The 18,463-nt window shown below is 43.5% G+C and overlaps 1 protein-coding gene across 3 annotated transcripts in view; it reads left to right on the top strand.

The window, feature by feature from the left end:
- The window catches only part of LOC119660961 (glutamate receptor ionotropic, kainate 2), a 45,556-nt gene that overhangs the window by 20,092 nt on the left and 7,001 nt on the right, over positions 1-18,463 (top strand). Inside the window, exons 4-12 of one of the 3 annotated variants that reach the window (XM_038070005.1) lie at positions 2,959-3,219; positions 3,302-3,468; positions 7,666-7,905; positions 8,031-8,183; positions 8,635-8,838; positions 12,804-13,007; positions 13,309-13,355; positions 14,131-14,359; positions 16,851-16,955. In XM_038070005.1, coding sequence (XP_037925933.1) covers positions 2,959-3,219; positions 3,302-3,468; positions 7,666-7,905; positions 8,031-8,183; positions 8,635-8,838; positions 12,804-13,007; positions 13,309-13,355; positions 14,131-14,359; positions 16,851-16,955 — 1,610 coding nt within the window. The remainder of the gene's footprint in view (positions 1-2,958; positions 3,220-3,301; positions 3,469-7,665; positions 7,906-8,030; positions 8,184-8,634; positions 8,839-12,803; positions 13,008-13,308; positions 13,356-14,130; positions 14,360-16,850; positions 16,956-18,463) is intronic. The other 2 variants (XM_038070004.1, XM_038070006.1) reach the window with 2 other exon arrangements.

The raw sequence follows: 18,463 nt of genomic DNA, 5'->3' as shown, positions 1-18,463 counted from the left end.
ATTAAATTTGATTGACTGTTCCCGAAGGTTCTGCTTCCTATATTTGGTGCCGCTATTTCCTGCAAATTAAGGGAGCAAAATTATTTTATGTTTATTATATTACTATGAACAATGTAGAATAATGAATCTTAAAGGAGATATGGTGAAAATTGATTTATGTTGGTATAATCCTGTCGTTATGTGAATAAATACAGTAACGATGAAAAAAGTTTGTTTTTTCCATGTCTCGGGAAAGATCCCATCCGCCAAGCATGCTTCAAACAACTCTACGAATATGTCTGACCTCGACTTCAGGGCTTTGTTTAGTATGCCATCGAGACCGGCCTCTTTGTTATCTCCCAGCCGACCGTAAAACTACAGTACTTCTTTCGTCGTTACGGGGGGTATAACAGCCACATCTAAAGATGTCCGTAGACACCGCTTGTGATCTCCTGAGGGAACAAATTCTGAACGATTTTCGGTAAGAGATCGGGACATGTAATCTGCGCAGTTGCTCGATCTCTAAATCTTCTGATCACAACCCTCTATGCCCTTCTCCATGGGTATATATCCGCCTCTGCACAGAGTTGCTTGAAGTAGTCCCTTTTGCTTCGCTGTATAGCCAGCTTCAATTTTCTTCGAGCTTCCTTGTAAGCTCCCTGCTTAACCTCCTGGTCAATCATACCCATTGCTCTCTGAGCCGCTCGTCTGATCCGATGACACGCCGACCGGAGATCTGACCGTTCACTATTCCATCAGCGGTTGGGCTCTCTACTGGGGAAAGCTTGACGTCCTGGCATTAATGAGTCCCATGCTTTCGCCATAAATTTTGTGATATGAAGGGCCCTTTCCGAGGGTATACCGAGTATAATGTCTTGGTCCAACCACACATCTATGAATGTTTGCCCGTCAATTCCTTTCGTAGACCAACCTGACGTTATCCTCATACTTGTACCAGCAGATTTCCAGTCGCTTGAATTGCTCTCCGGGTCAAAGACTATTGCCTGGTGATCACTGTGAGTATACTGTTTCAAGATATATCGTGAACTAGTGAAGGGCTAGCGAAGGTCACATCCACAACCGAATCGGACCCCTCCTTCCGTTAAGTATTAACCTGACAGTCGTCAGCCACTGTGATATCTAACTGCGCGAAAGCCTTCAAGAGACAACGCTCTCTTGCATTCGTCAGTGAACTTCCCCATTGGGTGGCCCATGCATTGAAGTCACGAGCGATGACATTTGGTTTCCGTCCTTTTACTTCCAAAACCTATCTGTCTAGCATGTCCTCAAATTCAGCCAACGTCAGACTTGGAGGAACATAACAGCTATAAACATGTCCTTCGTCTATTTTTGCCCATACGAACCCACTTGTGGACTGCCTCATACATGCCTGTATGTCCTGTCCCTGCATGGCGACAAGGCCGCCCCACCTGTTGGATCCCATACATTATTGTTGGGGCTGCTATAGGGTTTGTTGCGAGAGCAGGTCTTGGGCGACCCTATAGTGATGGAGGTTGATTTGGATCAATTACATTTTCTCACTGCATTTAGCGCCTTTTTGAACTCGGACCCTTGCCTCTTCTGGCAATATGCCCGTTGTCCAGGCCCTACTTTCCATCACACAATATACATTTGGGATCCTTGTTACAATTCCGAGCAATGTGACCTGTTTCAGTACAACCAGACCAATTAATCTCACTTGTACATACTCTCGCTAGATGTTCGTAGAAGAGACACTTGGATCTCTTCAATGAGATTTGCTCTCTAAGGTGACAGACTGCCAATGTTGACCCTCCCGATATGTAGCTTGCGCGCTGCTTCTGCTGGTAGCCGGATGGTCGCCGTCTGTGTATTTTCATACGCTTTTCTACGGCTTACAATGGATGCCCCCTGCAAGTTGTGAAGCTTGAGCTGCTTCATTAAGGCAGTGCAAATTCCTGCCCCAGAAGTTACCTTGTTACAGTCTAGGTCCTTGCATTGTGTAGCGATCTCATGCCTTACAACACGCACGGCAGTAATTTTTGACTTGACTGTGGAAGCCTTCGGCTTTGCTCTATTCGGACCTTTTAGTTATATCATGAGATCTCCCTTTTTGTTCCGCAGGATCCTGTTAACATTCCCCCCCCCCCCGCCGTTGAGCTTCACCTAAATGGATCCGGCTCTCGCTACTGAGGAGCCTCCTCTAACTCTTTACTCTTAACTCTTTTTTCCGATGTGGTTGGTGTCGCTGCGGTTTTTAACGACTGCCGTTTTCCCTTGAGCACATCCTTCTGTGCGTTTGCTTCAGGTGTTCTTGGGAGCAATGTGTTCGGTTTAAACACCTAAGCTACTTGTGTAGGTGACCAAGCTGTCCACCACCGAGACATTGCAGTCGAGGGATATCGACGACCCACCCCCAAAGCTGCCCCAACTGAGGCTAAGACCCCCTGCACCGTAAGCTTATTTCAGTTTATTATTCTGGGTGACCTTCCCGTAGCCATTTTTACCCACGGGTGGGCGTTTTTCTCCCACCAACCCGACCTGCACATAAAGATGCCCATGCACGCACACCTTCGCATGCGTATAAGTACATATTCATAGGCATCCACCGAGGATTCCCTTATCCGCACGAAGGGACGCACCTCACAGCTCTGTCTGTCGTACCTATTTTTCTCGTAAACGGTTGTAGCGATTGACACCAAATTTTGTGGAAACGTGGAAACTGTGAACGCTCACGCATACAGGGAGTTACATCATTCTGCGTTGAATTTAAAGGGGGGGAGGAGGTATACATGCAAAGGGGGTGTACATTTTTTTCCACCAAATATACTCTTGTGGGGTATGTGTATGGAAGGACAAAAATATCTTTGGAAGGTATGGATGCTTATTCATAAGTTTGAGTAGAAACTGATTCTATGTGTTTCTTGACCCCTCAACCGCCTTCAATGAAAGCCAACCAATATAAAGGTCGTAACAAATACTTATTTTTTTTTTACACAGTTTGCGCCCAGGTAGAATTAGGCGTCCATGCGATATTTGGACCATCGGATCCTATTTTAGGCGCACATGTTCATTCCATATGTGATGCGCTTGATATTCCCCACTTAGAGGCACGAATCGATATTGACAGCAATAGTAATGGTGTACGAGATTTCTCAATAAATTTACATCCTTCACAAAATCTTGTAAATATGGCCATACAGGATGTTGTACAATATTTAAATTGGACAAAAGTTGCAATATTGTTTGAAAAAAATTATGGTGAGTATCTGGACATTAAAAATCTACAAGATATAAACGCATCTATTTCTTTGACTTACACAAGCAATTGTAATTAATACAGGAATGATAAAATTACGTGACTTTGCAAGAACATCAGGATTAGAGGTCCATGTTCGACAGATAGAGGCTGGGACATATATGATGGTCCTGAATGAGTTGAAAAACAAAGAATTTCATAACTTCATAATCGACACAAGAGCCGATAATATTTCTCTACTTTTGAAAGGGGTAAGTACATTTTCTTGTCACTTCTGTAATAAATATTTTTCTTCCTTCTACGCACTAAAACCGCCCCGCGATTGCTGCGATCATGGAGTTGATCGCATCCCAATTCTCCTGACAATCCTGATGATAGCAATTCACCAAGAGTTTCCTCTGGGTTCCTCCTTTCTTCCACAACCCTAGAACATTGGAAGAATACGTGCGCTGGGTCCTTTGGGATCCTGTCGCAGTTTGGACAATCAGGTGAGGTGTCCAATTTAAACCTGTGCAGGTGGTGACGTAAATCCAACGACCCTTTTGTGACTGGTTCCATCACTGTTGCCACATGTTTAAGAGAGAACTTTTTTGAGAGGAACCTGGTGTAATATATATTTTCATTATCTCGGTTGCCAGGATGTCACTTGGCACCATTCCCCAAGTTGACGAACCCAGCATCATCGGAGATGGTTCTAAAGGCAGAATACACCCTTAAGGCTGTTCTTCTGTAGCCCGCACTCAGTTTATGAGCATTGCCTGGAACATGCAGCGCTTTTCCTCAAACTGGCTGTGGCTGTGGCTCCATCCTTTGTTCAGAGGTGATTGACTGCTGACAAAATTCAAATCTACAATTAAACCAGATCCCCCTTTCCGATAAGTGTTTACATCACCTTCGTTGGCCAGAACTACATCCAACTGGGCGAATGCTTCTAATAAGCACGGCCCACTTGTGTTAGTCTCTGTGCTGTTCTATTTGATGGCACATGCGTTAAAGTCACCGGCTATCACCTTTGGACCTCGTCCAATTGCGTCGCGAACAAGATCGCTTAACAGGTCTTCCTTTGGGGTCCCTATTGCAATCCCTGGCAATATGTCCTTTGTTCCCACACCTTCGATATCCGATCGATACCGCCGGTGCATGCCTTCACAAAGTGTCTAAGCTTGACGCATTTAAAGCACCCATTTAGAAGGATTTGCTCCCTTCATCGTCAAACGTACCTAGCACGTAATATATGCATATATTATGTGAGAATATCCACTTTAGTGTGATATGAACATTCTAAGTCTTGAATTTGCACAAGAGCAACAACTTCGGCCTATTATAACTTCGTTAGTTATAGTGCGATTTCCACCAAACTTATTATTATTAATTTTACAGTACAGGTACCTTTCGCCCTTCGGCTTGGTTTCCTGCCGATGCCTGACCGCAATCAGAACCTGAGACGTTAGATTCCATGAGAAAAGGAAACCAATTTCAGGCACACTAATTTCGAACAGAAACAACAAATAAACATCAAACTTAACTAACTTTTTGGGTACACAAATTATAATCCGGAATGCTAACAATTTCGAAATCCAATCCGCCGTGTCATGTCATGGGGCTCACTTTATTTTTTACTATTATTCTGACGGTGAATGGTCTGCAATAGCAACGTTGACCCTCTGAAATATATTTCGTTTTTATTGAATGGTTGACTGAATCGCAAAATTAATAAACCACTTGACCATATAAACACAATATGCATGTTTACCCGAGTACTTGTATCCCTCCCTTAGGTGTACCCATGCATGTACATATATGCTGCATGTCAGCTGTCAGGAACCTCGTGCTCATTTAATACGCTTAATCTGCGGCAACTCCTCAACATCTCCCTCCTATTCAGAATATAAATGACGCCTTATATCCTCTGTTGGTCCAGACGGAGCTGCCATTTATGTATGTAGTTGCGTGTCCTTAGCCATTAACTCGGATGAAATTCATGTGCTCATTAAAGCGTTTTAGGCTCCCACTTTTTCTGAGTGTAGATTCAATATTCGACAGAAAACAATGTCCGGTTAATGGTGCCCAAGTCATGGTGTATTTGCCATGAATGAACGTTGATAAAAGCGTAACACCCGAAATGATGTGAACGGTGAGAAAGGACGACGTAAATGGCGGATATCTTACAAATAGATGAGCCACTTATCCGTGGTAGTTTTTGAGTTTTTATGGAAAACAAAACCTTATTAAAATCGTTCCACTGTCTGTTTGTCAGACGCACTTCTCTCAAGCACGGTTATGAAATTGTCATGAAATTTAGCGAAAGGGACCATGTCTTGGGTCATCGGATATAACCAAATGACAGGACTTAATTAGTGCTTTCTAAAACAGATGCAAGTTTGGACATCGGTTGCAAATGGAGGCGAGGACCCAATGATTTCAAGGGCCCAATCGTGGAAGTTAAACCGGCGAAAAATATGTGTACTGAGGGGTGCTGCAGCTCCGAGCACTCAGCATCTGTGGTAAGCCCATTGTACTATCCCCGCTAATCACATATTCATTGGCTCAAGCCTACGGCAGTCGAGCTGAGAAGATTCTCCAGAGGCAGAGAGTGTTCCAGTTCTAGTACTGAAAGCGGCCCAGTTGCCCCAGACTTCCAACTTAAGCACTTGGCAATGACATTCACAATAAGAAACGCGTAAGGTAATCGGTTCCGGGTGGCCAATGGCTACGTACTCGCATGTAACCACTCCTGAGGCGATTGAAGTTGTTGGGAGCTCTCGCCTTAGAAAAGGAGGACCAGAAAGCCGTAGATCATGTCCCACAAATTTCCGGGGATCGATTTCTTTGGAGGACGCAGTCGCCGGATTCCACTTCGGCCGTACATGATGAATGTCGGGGGGATCAACGATTTTGCGGATCGACGCATCTCTCCGTCTCATCATTTTGTTCTCCAACTCTTTCTGACTCCGGATCCACACGAAAGCTACCTCGGGGAGTCAATGGAGGCGATGAATTTAATGGGGATGTCTCCCAGGCTCTGTTTCGCGTTTCATGACTTATCCGAGCTTTTAATGGGGTGACAAGATATTTAAGTCACTCCCCACTTTTTCCAGGTCAATGTCCGAGCTTTTTCCACGTCTTTCAGTATCTCTTTGTGATTGGCAGCCCATTTCGTCAAGGACAGCTTGCCCTTTTCTAAGGTTTCTGATGCCTTCCTAATAATTTCTTTGACGTCTTCCACAGTCGAAGCACCATACCAAAGATCATCCATATAAAACGCATTTGTAATAATCCATTTAGGCCCTTCATCGGGCTCGTAGTTCACGGTGACCTGGTGAAGTGTCCTAATCGCCTACCAAGGAACACAGTCCATCCCATTGGTGATGGGCTTCAGAAATTATTCTGCTATTGGCTTCATGGGACTGCTTCTCTACAAAATACGTACCTTCAACCGATCCTCCAAAAGCAGTAGAATTTGCTGAAACATCTTGGTTATGTCACACACCAGAGTTGAGGCTGCTGATACCATTGGAGCTTGGACTCGAGGCATTGAATACCTTCCTGAGTTTCGTTGTAGTTGTATCGTTACGAATAACACTGAGATACACACACATACACACACATCCTCACTAGTATCCTCTCTCAGCATCCTTGAAACTTCTTCGATATGGCCCAAGTCACGATAATTCATCATAAATTCGTCAGATTTTTCCTTGAACTCGGGGTCTTTAAGACACCGCCTTTCCTGCCCAAGAAAATGTTGAACCGCTTTAAGGAAAGAGTTTCCTAGCTTGATTTTTTCCTGATGCCAAGGAGTAGGCACGACATAGCGCCTATCCTTTTCCCGATAATGCTTAATTTGAATTAGTTAGTTTAGTTTAGTGGGGGGAGCCGTAGCTCCAAACACTCAGACCTTTGCTAGGCCCATTGTACTACCCCCGGATATTGCCTATTCATCGGCCTCTTGCCGATGACGTTCGCAGGCTTTTGCGAATGTGAGGACATTCTTCAAAGACAGAGAATACGCAGACTTCGTTACCTTATCAAGGTCTCTTCACCTGAGGTCTGTGGAGGCCGTGCAGCTGCATATGAAGTGCAGGGTCGTCTCTTCTTCCTCCTCGTCTTGGCTGCATATGACCGAGACCACTACTCAGATTTTTTCCATGTGGTAATTTAAGGTGCAGCGTCCCGGTTTTCATATTCCACTTCTTGAGAGACAACAAAAATGTCGCTCTAGTGGTCCCGGGTCGCTTCACAAAGATTTTCGCCTGCCGGCTGGGTGAACCCAATCCCCTCCCCCCCGGTTTCATCCTTCAGGATAGACCTTACAATGGATGGCCGGATGCAAAAAGCTGGTTCTGGCGCCATCCTCGCGCCATGAATCCGTTTTGTCCTTAAATTGTTTTATGACGCCTTTTATGAAGATTCCGCTACTTACTATGTTCCCTTAAATTTGAAAACAGATCCTAGAACTACAGATGAACGAGTACAAATATCATTACCTCTTCACTTCATTCGATATCGAAACCTTCGATTTGGAGGATTTCAAATACAACTTTGTTAATATAACAGCATTTCGTCTAGTCGACGCCAATGATGTTGGAGTTAGGGAAATTCTCAAGGACATGGAACATTATCATCGATCTCACAAATATGATGAACAACAAGATGACAGCGTATTGCACAAATTAAAAATCATCGAGGTGAGCTCTCAGAAATGATCGTTGTGTGTGATATTGATATTGTTGGTTGGAACTTTATTGATTAGTGATTAACGCTACAAGTTTTCAACAAAGTTAATTTGTATTTTTGGTCTAATTTATCTTAGACAGAATCCGCTCTTTTATACGATTCGTTATATATTTTTGCCATTGGACTGCAAACACTGGAACAATCTCATACCCTCCGCATTTCTAATATGTCCTGTGCAGATGAACGTCCTTGGGTTGGTGGGCTGAGTTTAATCAATTATATCAATGCGGTAAGTGTGTAGATACAAAATCATAGCACTTCACCTTCATCCCGCTTGCCTCGATAAAATGAATTAGAATTATTTATTGTACAGTTGTGGCTAACAGGTGGGCTGAAAATTTATAGGGAGCGTATCGCCACGTGCACGTCTTCCTCTATAAAGGAGACACGAGGAGGCATTTCTAAATACAAACTACTTTATTCCATCTGAGAATACTTAAACTAAATTAGAAGGTTATGCGCTGTTGCGGCTGACGTCTCGATACCTCTCTTTACCGAGCTCTCTACTGCCTCCCGTGGTAAAGTTAGAAGCCCTCTGTGTTTGTTCAGCTGAGTTGCCACAGATTTAATACTAGCAGCGCCATCAGCGTGTTAGCTAATGAACTTTTCAGCCCACCTGGTACTTTGTGCAAAGTTTTAAAAATGAAACTTTCCTTTTCATATCGCCCGTACTAATGCAGGTAGAATGGAAAGGACTCTCGGGTCCGATACATTTTAAAGAAGGGCGACGGATACAATTCAAATTGGATTTAGTAAAATTAAAACAACATTCTATTGTTAAAGTTGGTGAATGGTCGCCCGAAACAAGATTAAATATAACAGATCGTTCCTTGTTTTTCGATTCGGGAATCATGAATGTAACCCTGGTAGTCATAACAATATTGGTGAGTTTAGGTGGGTTGTTGTATTTCGTTTGTTTTCATTGATTGAATTTTTCTATTTAGATCTTGAAATCATCATATTCCTTTTTCATTTTCTTATATCTTAATGCATCTCCTCTCAATTCATGCTTCATTTGAGATCCTCCTATTTCCGCCATTCGCTAACTTGGTTATATTTTCCATATATCTAGAAGTAAATATGTCTTTTACTCTATCCTGTTTACATGATTTGCACGTTGATAAGCTTAGTGGGAATGGTGATACGTTAATTTAATTTTTTCTACTTTTTCATTGTTCATATTTTTTATTGTTTACGTAGAAGGTAAGTAGATATTATAGAAGAAACCATCATTCTAAAAGATAGATTCGTAGAGTAAAGTTGTGAGCATGACAGGGTAATTCCCTCGTAGCAGCATTAATGGAAGGAAACCACATTAGGAGGTTTTCAAAGTTGATTTTTTAATTGGGTAGATCGTTAACTTCACCACTCCAAATCATCATCATCATCATCACCGTAACAACCGGTATCCGGTCTAGGCTCGCCTTAATAAGAAACTCCAGACATCCCGCCGAGGTCGGCCAATTCGATATCCCTAAAAGCTATCTGGTGTCCTGGGCTACGCCATCGTTCCATCTCAGGCAGGGTCTGCCTCTTCTCCTGTTTGTATCATAGATATTACCCTTATAAATTTTTCGGGCTGGATCGTCCTCATCCATACAGATTAAGTGACCCGCCCACCGTAACCTATTGAGCCGGATTTTATCCACAATCAGAATCAGCCTAATTAGTCTTATCAATTTCGTCGCCAGTTTTTCCTTCGCTTGCCGTTGAGAAAAAAATTGAAATGTTGCTGATTTGCCTGGAGTGAAGCCTCTTTGGTATGGCCGACGATGTTCTGGGCGTATGGGACTATCCGGCCTAGCAAGATAGCGTACCATCTTATAGATGATATTCAACAACGTGATACCTCTATAACCAGAGACACCTAGTTTAGCCAGGGTCCCCTTAATCCAACCCCAGTTGGGCGCGTTAAAAGCATTCCTAACGTCCAGTGTCACCATTGCGCAGCCAATGTCTCCTGAGCAAGATCCAAGACCGTTGATGTTGCTTCGACAGTGGACCGTGCTCTACGAAACCTATACTGCCGCTCCGATGAACCATCTGTTATCTCGACGAACGGAAGCAGCCTGTTGTGTATCACCCTCTCCAACATCTTCTCCATAGCGCCTAAAAGACAGGTAAGGTAATGTGGAGAGGGTGCGCCAGATGGTTTTTGGGGCTTCGGTAGCAGAACCAACCCCTTCCTTTTCCACTGGCCGCGAAACACTCCTTTCACCATGCACGATTTAAATGTGCTTATGAAACATGTGTGCTTAATTTTAGCAGCAATCGTCAAGGTTTCGTTCGGAATCCTATCCAATCGCGGAGCCTTATTATCCCCAATTCGTCTATCTCTCGTAGCTCCTCCTCGGTCACCCCGAGGGTTGTGAAGGCATCCTATTGAACCGTTGGCTGAGGTCCACTTTCTTCCTGCTGGGGGAAATGGATTGTGATTAGTTTGAGCAAGAGTCGCGGGCACGTTACTTAGAGTGATTTTTGTCCACGAATCTTGCTCATTACAACCCTGTACGCAGCACCTCAATTGCTTCTTAAGGCTACTTTGAAGATCGCGGTATTCTTTCTCCGACTGGCGATGTGTTGACTTCTCTCTTGTCCGATGGCAAAGCGTCATCAATCGCAGACACGATTCTCTCAACAGCGCGATTTCTTGGCTCCATCAGTAGTCTGGTTTCTTACTATAGCGAAACTTCCGTCGCGGCATTGTGTAGTCTCATGCCTCAGCTTAGTTACCTGCTGACATGCTTTTTCCAACGCCGTTCCCTTCGAAAGTTGCCAGCTATCCTGGTTTTTCCACTTCTGTTGCTCACTAGATCGTCGCCTCCTCCGTTTCTGATGTCAAGAAGGATAGCCTGGTGGTCTCTGTGGGTGTAGTGTTCACTCACCCGCCAGACCATCCCTCCCGCCAACGAGGCATTGAAATAAGTTAAATCGACGATTGAGCCTATCCCTCTGCCTCGAGAGATGGGCACCTATTCAACATTGGCTTGTACCATGTCCAGCTCCGCGAAGTTTTCAAGCAGGATTTGACCCCTGGTGTTCGTCTCCCGATTTCTCCAGTCTAAGGCCCACACGTTGAAATCGCTGGTAATGATTTTGAGGCTGTGGTCTCTGGCGTCCAACACCATGTTGTCTAACAACTCATATTGCGCTAATGTTGCACTTGGAGGAGCATAACAGCTGTACATATGGACGACGTTGACTTTTGTTCTTACAAAACCGGCTCCCGAGAACGCCATTGGCTTGAATGGTTTGCCGTCCACATGCCCATATCGCCGCGTTCCGAGATGAGTCTTTCGCCCACGTAGAACTACCGGAATTACCGAAAGGTTCACAGATTATTGTCCATATTCGACTCTCGAATGGTTTGCCAGAGCAAGTCTTGAGCTGCCTCGCAATGGTTGAGGTTGATTTGTATGAACCTCATTTAGCCCTACGCTTGAGCTCCCTCCTGTATACCGGGCACCTCCCACAACGTGCAATGTGCCGGTTATCCACTTCCTTTTGCTCCCTAAGTCGGCATACGGCCCAATCTATGATTACCTTGCCCGGGGTAATCAATTTAATCCCTGATTCAACCGCAAGCTAAGGATAGTGGCCTGTGTACTTCCATGCGCCTTCTTGATTCTTTTTATCGCGCTTTCTTCTATTCCGCGAAGCTTAAACTGCTTCCTTAGCCCAGAATAGATATCCTCTCGTGATATAACTTCATCTAGGTCTTTGCACTCGATTACTATCTGTTGCTTTCGAGCTTTCACTTTAGCTTGCTCACCTAGTACCTTCTAGACCTGGCCGCGAAAACCATCCGCTATCTTCTCATTCGATTTGTTAAATTCCAGCTTCCGCACAAACCAGGTACTTGCAACAACCATTTTGTGCGACACTGCTAGTTGGATGATCGGCAGTTCTTTGTCATTGGTAGTTTGGTGTAATCTGTGGGAGCCAACGTATCGCCTGTATACGGACTTCGTCCCTACTTGGCTGATTTTGATATTATAACTCGGGCAGGCTTATCCTTCTCCGACTGTGGAGTCTTCCCTTTTAGGGTATGAACGCTAATTAGGGCTATTAAAGCTAGTTTCATTTTTAAGCTTGCGACGAAATCCACTAGGAGCTCATGGTTCACCGGATGGTCACTATAATATATGGTATAGTGACCCTTCCTCAGGAAACCGATCCTTGTCCAACGCATTTCTTGCAACGCTGTTCCTATATTGTTACTGAGTATCGACTACCTGCTTGGCAACTCGTTTTCTGTATAAGGAGCACACATTCCGTGAGAAAATGGGCAAATCTTTAGTCGGTTTTCTTTGCCGGGTTCGTCGTTTGTTGTCCAAGGCTCCTTGCGTGGCCTCGTAACTTTAGTTTTCTGTGTACCACTACCAAACCACCAATCTGGAGGACCAGTTGGTGCAATTTTTTTGTGAAAGCTTTCCCGGAATTTTCAAAATGTGGTTTCAAGTAAAACGCGTTTTGAAAAGATTTTTCAAAACAACGCTTACTGATGAAATGTTCCAAAATTATTTCTCGTTAAATCGTTATTTTCTAACAGTGTACGTTTTCACATGACGTCATGAGTCAGCTGACTATAGCAATAGAGAGGGTATCATATAGAAGGGACGAATGGCGGTTGAGGTTTCTGTACCTACTGCGACGAGCTTCATTCTTTGTGCTATAGTTTTAGAAATGTTTTGAATTTTAATCTGAGATTTTAGTAATACATTTTCAATATGTTATAATTTCGAAATATCGACTTTTTCAATTCATCAAACTATACTTGCTACCTCAATATCTCTCTTTTATTAATTCATAAGATTTTATATGCATCCTTATTAAAAATACAAATCAGGAAACTCCATACGTAATGATGCATTATGGTAAAAATTTCACCGGAAATGAGCGATTTTTTGGATTTTGTGTGGACATTTTAGATCGTGTCGCGCACGAGGTTGGTTTCGATTATATTTTAGATTTAGTGCCTGATCGAAAATATGGTGCCAAGGATCCTATTACGGGCGAATGGAATGGAATGGTTGCACAACTGATGAAACATGTAAGTAAATGAAGGGAGGATATTCAACGAGTATAGCTTACCAAAGTATTCGTGCAATATATATATATATATAGTATTATTGTGCTATTCCTAACTGTTGTGCTAAAAACATGCAGGTTAGTAAAGAAAATAAACGAAAATTTATTTGATGCTAACTATTGAATGTATACGTATGTATGTTAGTAGTATTTATAGCTTGAAGTTTCGTTTTAAAATATTCTTTTATCTCCTCAATATGAATATGGTTCTCTTTATGTTTCAATAAGTCATTGCTATTTCTACCCCTGAATATATTTTGTAGGAAACACCGTATGTAATGTTGAAAAATGAGGACCCATTTCCAGTACGGTAAGTTTGAAATATAATGCATCCTTGCTGGATATTTCACTTTGTGGAAACCATTGAATTTTCCTCCCTTCAAAGAAGCCAAGATCAGGGTGAAATTTACATGTAAATATTAGAAAAAGCTTCAACCATTATGTTTTCACTGTGCTAATTGCGCAACAGATACTATGCGTTAATAATCAATAATTGATTAATACATGGTTTTAGAAACCGGATGTGGTAAAAACGGGAGGTAATATTCTATTCAATGTTACTCTAACGGCACATCGGAGGCAAGAACCCACAACTGCATTGCCGGCAATGAAAGCACCTCCTCAGACGCACTGAACTGCCGCCGACACAGTTGGTAGCCTGACACGAGGTCGGCGCGTTGCACTACTTCTTCCTCATCCCGGCCTCCTACCAGGCCGCCAGCTGTGTCGGCGACAAGTCAGTGCATTGGCAAAGGTGTTCGCACCACCGGCAATACAGTCCGTGGTTCTTGCCTCCAATATGCCACCACATTACTTTAGTTAGCTATATCACGAAACTGCGTACTCCTAAAAGCAGCTCTAGAATTCCGAAATTTGGCATCTTTTGTGATCAGATAAATAAAAATTTATTTCACTTTCCGCACTTGATAATGTCTAATTGACAAAATATAGGATTTCATTATCCGTCGTGCCTAATTCTGAGATGGTTTTCGCAAATTTCTTTCTATTGTTATACCAAAAGGAACATCAGTTCCCCTAAAATACAAATGCAAATGAATATGGCTTCTCTTATGTTTCTATTTAAGAAATGGTTCTGCTATGCCGCGGACACCATCGTCAACATCATCCAGTAGTGGAAATCATTCTAATCAAAATAATATTGGTTTCGAAGGATTTTGTATAGATTTGCTAAAACTTATTGCTAAAATTGTTGGTTTTGAGTATCGGCTTGAGCTCGTGCCAGATGGTAAATATGGCGTTTTCGATTACGACACAAAAGAGTGGAATGGCATTGTACGACAATTAATGGATAAGGTAGGAATAATTTCCATGTTTTTCTTCCTTCAACTACAATTGCTTTCTTTTTAAATAAGTTCAGTGTAGAATGTATAGTAAGAATAAGTACAGTTTTCATGTCTTGAGTTACCAAATCTTCACTGAGTCTCCGATTAAACTAGAAAAACCGTTGCCTCTAATTCTGAATTTGTCTATTCTTTTCCTGCTTTTTTTCGCTTATTTATCGAGTAGAGTAAACATTTGTTACGTTTGTTAAGGTATTGTGTAAAACAAACCGACTCCCCCTCCCCCCTGCCCCGTAGAAACACCATAAGGTATTACATCACCGGGCGGAGTCAACTCACTCTAGCTTGGTCACCCTTCTTCTATACCCGGCGTGTATAACCACGTTATTCTCCTCTCCTCTGCCCTTCGCAGTTTGTTCCGGATAGAGGCGATCATGGAATTGACCGCGTCCCAATCCTCTTGACGTGCTACCACCAGATTTTCTGGTACCAGCACTTCTCCTAGAGTTTCCTCTAAGTTCCTCCTTTTACAAATCTTGGACAGACGCAATTTGGTCAGTCGGGTGAGGTGTCTAGTTTGAACTTAGCGATATCTTCCGCGACCGTAAGAATCTGGGTGAGATTATCATTATCTTACCCTGTCGTCTCTCCACCCACTCTTTGATGGCAGGGATGAGCCTGTGAGTCCACTGACCCTTCCTCGAGTGTTTCCACCGCTCTGGGTGGAATGTGTCGGTGCCCTCCTCTTGCTGGGGGAAATAAGCGCTGGATGATGTTCAGCAAGAGGGTAGGACCCGTGATCTGCGGAGATGAACGAGCTCTGAATCGTCTCATCACGAATCTATAAGCACTCCCCCAACGAGTAGTGCTCCTTAAAGCATTTCCTCTCTGGACGCGTCACATACTTCCCGCTCTTCTTCGTGCACTCGTTTATTTCGCGGTAATTCGATGGCAGTACGATTAGGCGTCACTTGGGTCGCTTACGACACTGTTGGGACAGCAGGGTTCGACAAATCCTTAGTATTGTTCTCCTCTATCGAAGATCTATCATAAAGGACTCTAATAGCCCTTACCATATTCTTTATTAGCTTGATGCACTTTGTGCTTGTCCTTGATAAACTCGGATAGCTCAACTATTTTTGCCCCAAGCTGGGTGAAGGATAATTCCTCCGGATCCAGACTCTGCTTTCTATGAGCCCCGATGGACTTACTCCTTACGCTCCTTCACTTTTGGCGATTATTGTGATCTTGGTTGTACCTTATCCTTTACCATCTTTGATATTGGTGAATTCGTTTCTTTTTGGAGTCTGGGTAAAGCATGCTCCAGCCAAGTGGCCTGGAATTGAAGCCACGCACGACCAGGATCCGCTCCTCTGTGCCCAAGATAGCGTCCTCCAGAGCATCAAGTCTGCGTCGAAAGTCCGGCATTATCTCCTTCGATGTTAGACACTGAAATACGTTACTGCTATGCACCGAATCCCGACAAAGCCACCCCCTCGGACTTGGGCAAGAACGCAGCGGTGCCTGATATGCCAGGGTGCCATGGAGCTGGATTCCTGTTTGCCTACATCAGCTTTGGTCTCCGCAGCAAACTGCGCTAGCAACCCGTGAGCGGTTGCACTCGGGTGCATATTGATTTGAAGGATTATGTTGACCGCGTCCTAGCTCTTTGCAGTTCTGCTCTCAAGACTGGACACCGTCCCGAGTCCGCAGTGTGCGTAAAGTTCTCATCGGTTGCGCCACGGTCCCTGTATATGACGCAACTCTTCTTTTCCTTGCAGATGTTTGCCTTATGGCCTGACTGGCTGCATTTGCGGCATGCTGCCCTTCTGTCAGGTTCCCGACAGGTTGCAAACGTGTGCCCGTAATCCAAACATCAGTAACATTTGGTTGGGGCAGTCCGGATTCGTATCCTACACACTCCTCAACAAATTCTTATTTTCCCACTGTTTAGAAGCTTCTTCGCGTATTGCTCCGCAACTTCCATCACAGCGGATTTTTGACCCCGGGAGTTGGGAGAGATGATACCTTCACATTTGATGGCCTCTTCTAACCCGTTCTTTTCCGTGGGGCATTCAAGGCCTAGAATTTCCAGCGAGCACGCAGGTTGCAGGTTAGAAACCAAAGCTTTCTCTCCCAGAAGCCCCTTGACTGCTTCACTAAACGTACCTTCACCTGTTGTCCTCAGGCCTAATTCGACGAGGACTCCAGCACCCTTCGTTTTCCGAATGGAAGACACTTCCGCAAAGGACTTGCCCTCCATCGGTCTAATGAGCAGAGCTGGCGGTCTACCCCTCCTTCGTCTCCTCACCTTTCTTTTAGTGGTGCATCTTTCGTGGTCGCTTTAATTGTATGCAGAGGTTTTTTTGATTACCTCAAGGGATTATTCCCTAAATCCGAATAGTAATTTAGATCTTACATTACGGCTTAGTGAATTGTATATATTTTATCATAGCTTTTTTGTAATATGAATAATTTCTAAATGACTTCTTTCGTATGCGTAGAAAGCAGATCTCGCAGTCGGATCAATGACTATTAACTACGCCCGTGAAAGTGTTATTGATTTCACGAAACCTTTCATGAATTTAGGGATCAGTATTTTATTTAAGGTAAGTTAAGATGTAAACCCGAATTATACACTGAACTCCCAACATTCTTCAATCCATAATGATATAAGCAATTTTTTTCGATTCCTTAAGCTGCCACAGGCATTTTTATTAAATTTAATTTAATTAAATTAATTAAAATAAATTAAAAATCGTCTTTAAAATACCAAAACCGCAGTAACTCAAAAACTATGATAGCTACCTTATTGAAATAAACAATGGATCATAGCTAGGACTCTAAAATATACAGCTAGGACTCTATTTTACTGGTTAACCGAATTTTACCTAATTTAGGTAGGTACTAGCACAAATGAAGGAGGCACGTGGTCTCCGAAACAATTGTATGCGGAAGGAAAATAAAAAAAATTACAGTATAAAGCACAATACCTTTCTTGACAAGGTCTTCACCTCTTCGATTGGTGTCACCGCTTCCGCAGAGTTCGTGCTGTTTGTTGGCATCGCAGCGAGAACGAGTGGTAACGCCCTCTTCCTACAGTACTTCACCAGCTTAGCGACTAGCTCTGGTGGGATTACCCACCTCCTCCGACATGGTGGCTTCCTGCACGTCGCTGTCCACCCTAAGCTCAAGAAGATCTAGGTCTAGGTCACCCAGTTTTTACGTCCCTAATTGATCCAGATCTTTCCGCCTGTATGGCCTCCGAGATTCCTTCGGGGACCCCGGTATGTTTTCTATGTGTTCTGATGTCTCCTCCGAAGTGTCTTTCCACCAGTCTTTGTCACCATTTTTATTTGAAAATTTGTCCGGTCTTTCAATATAATATCGGGAGTCATTTAATTAATTAAGGATTAGCCCTGATTTTCCCTAAATTAGGCTGAATGGCCATGATAGAATGTTCCAAAGATCTGTGTTCATCCTATTTTCCTCCGGTAGTCTGGAGATTTCTAGACTTTCTAAGATGTCCAATGATCGTGTTCTTCTTATCATGTGCAGCATCTCGTAGTTATCTATGGTGATGTTATGGTTCCTGGTTGCCATATGCTTGGCTACTGACGATTTTGTTTCGCTAGCTGTTCGTCCTTCCTTAAATGCTTCTTCTAAATGCTCTCTGATCCTGGTGGCCGCTGGTTTTTTAGTTTGTTAAATGCAGCCCTGCTTCCCCTAAATGTTCTCTGATCCTGGTGGCCGCCGGTCTTTTAGTTTGTCCAACGTAGATCTGGTCGCATTCCGGACAATCGATTTTGTATATCCCACTCCTCTCATTCTTTTTGCAGGCAGTCTTTTGGAGAACCCAGTTTTTGTCTTAGCTCTTGTTTCCTGCTTGTGACTATCGGGACCAGCTTTGTTTTCCCCATTCATTTTTTAATGTTTCCCGTTGCCATTGAATAGATGCAGGGGAATCTATTTCTGTCCTTTGAGTTTTCTTGTTGTCGTCTCCACCTCAGTTGTCTTTCCTTTCGTCTCCTAGCGGTGCTGAGGATGTACTCCTTCTCCTTCTCGAAGTGTACACGGTCCCGACATTTGATGAATCATGAAGTTGAAGGGACCTTTT

This window comes from Hermetia illucens, chromosome 7 (assembly GCF_905115235.1).
Source record: "Hermetia illucens chromosome 7, iHerIll2.2.curated.20191125, whole genome shotgun sequence".
NCBI classification, from domain to species: domain Eukaryota; kingdom Metazoa; phylum Arthropoda; class Insecta; order Diptera; family Stratiomyidae; genus Hermetia; species Hermetia illucens.
The sequence above is the reverse complement of the archived record's forward strand: the minus strand, read 5'-3'. Positions and strand labels throughout refer to the sequence as shown.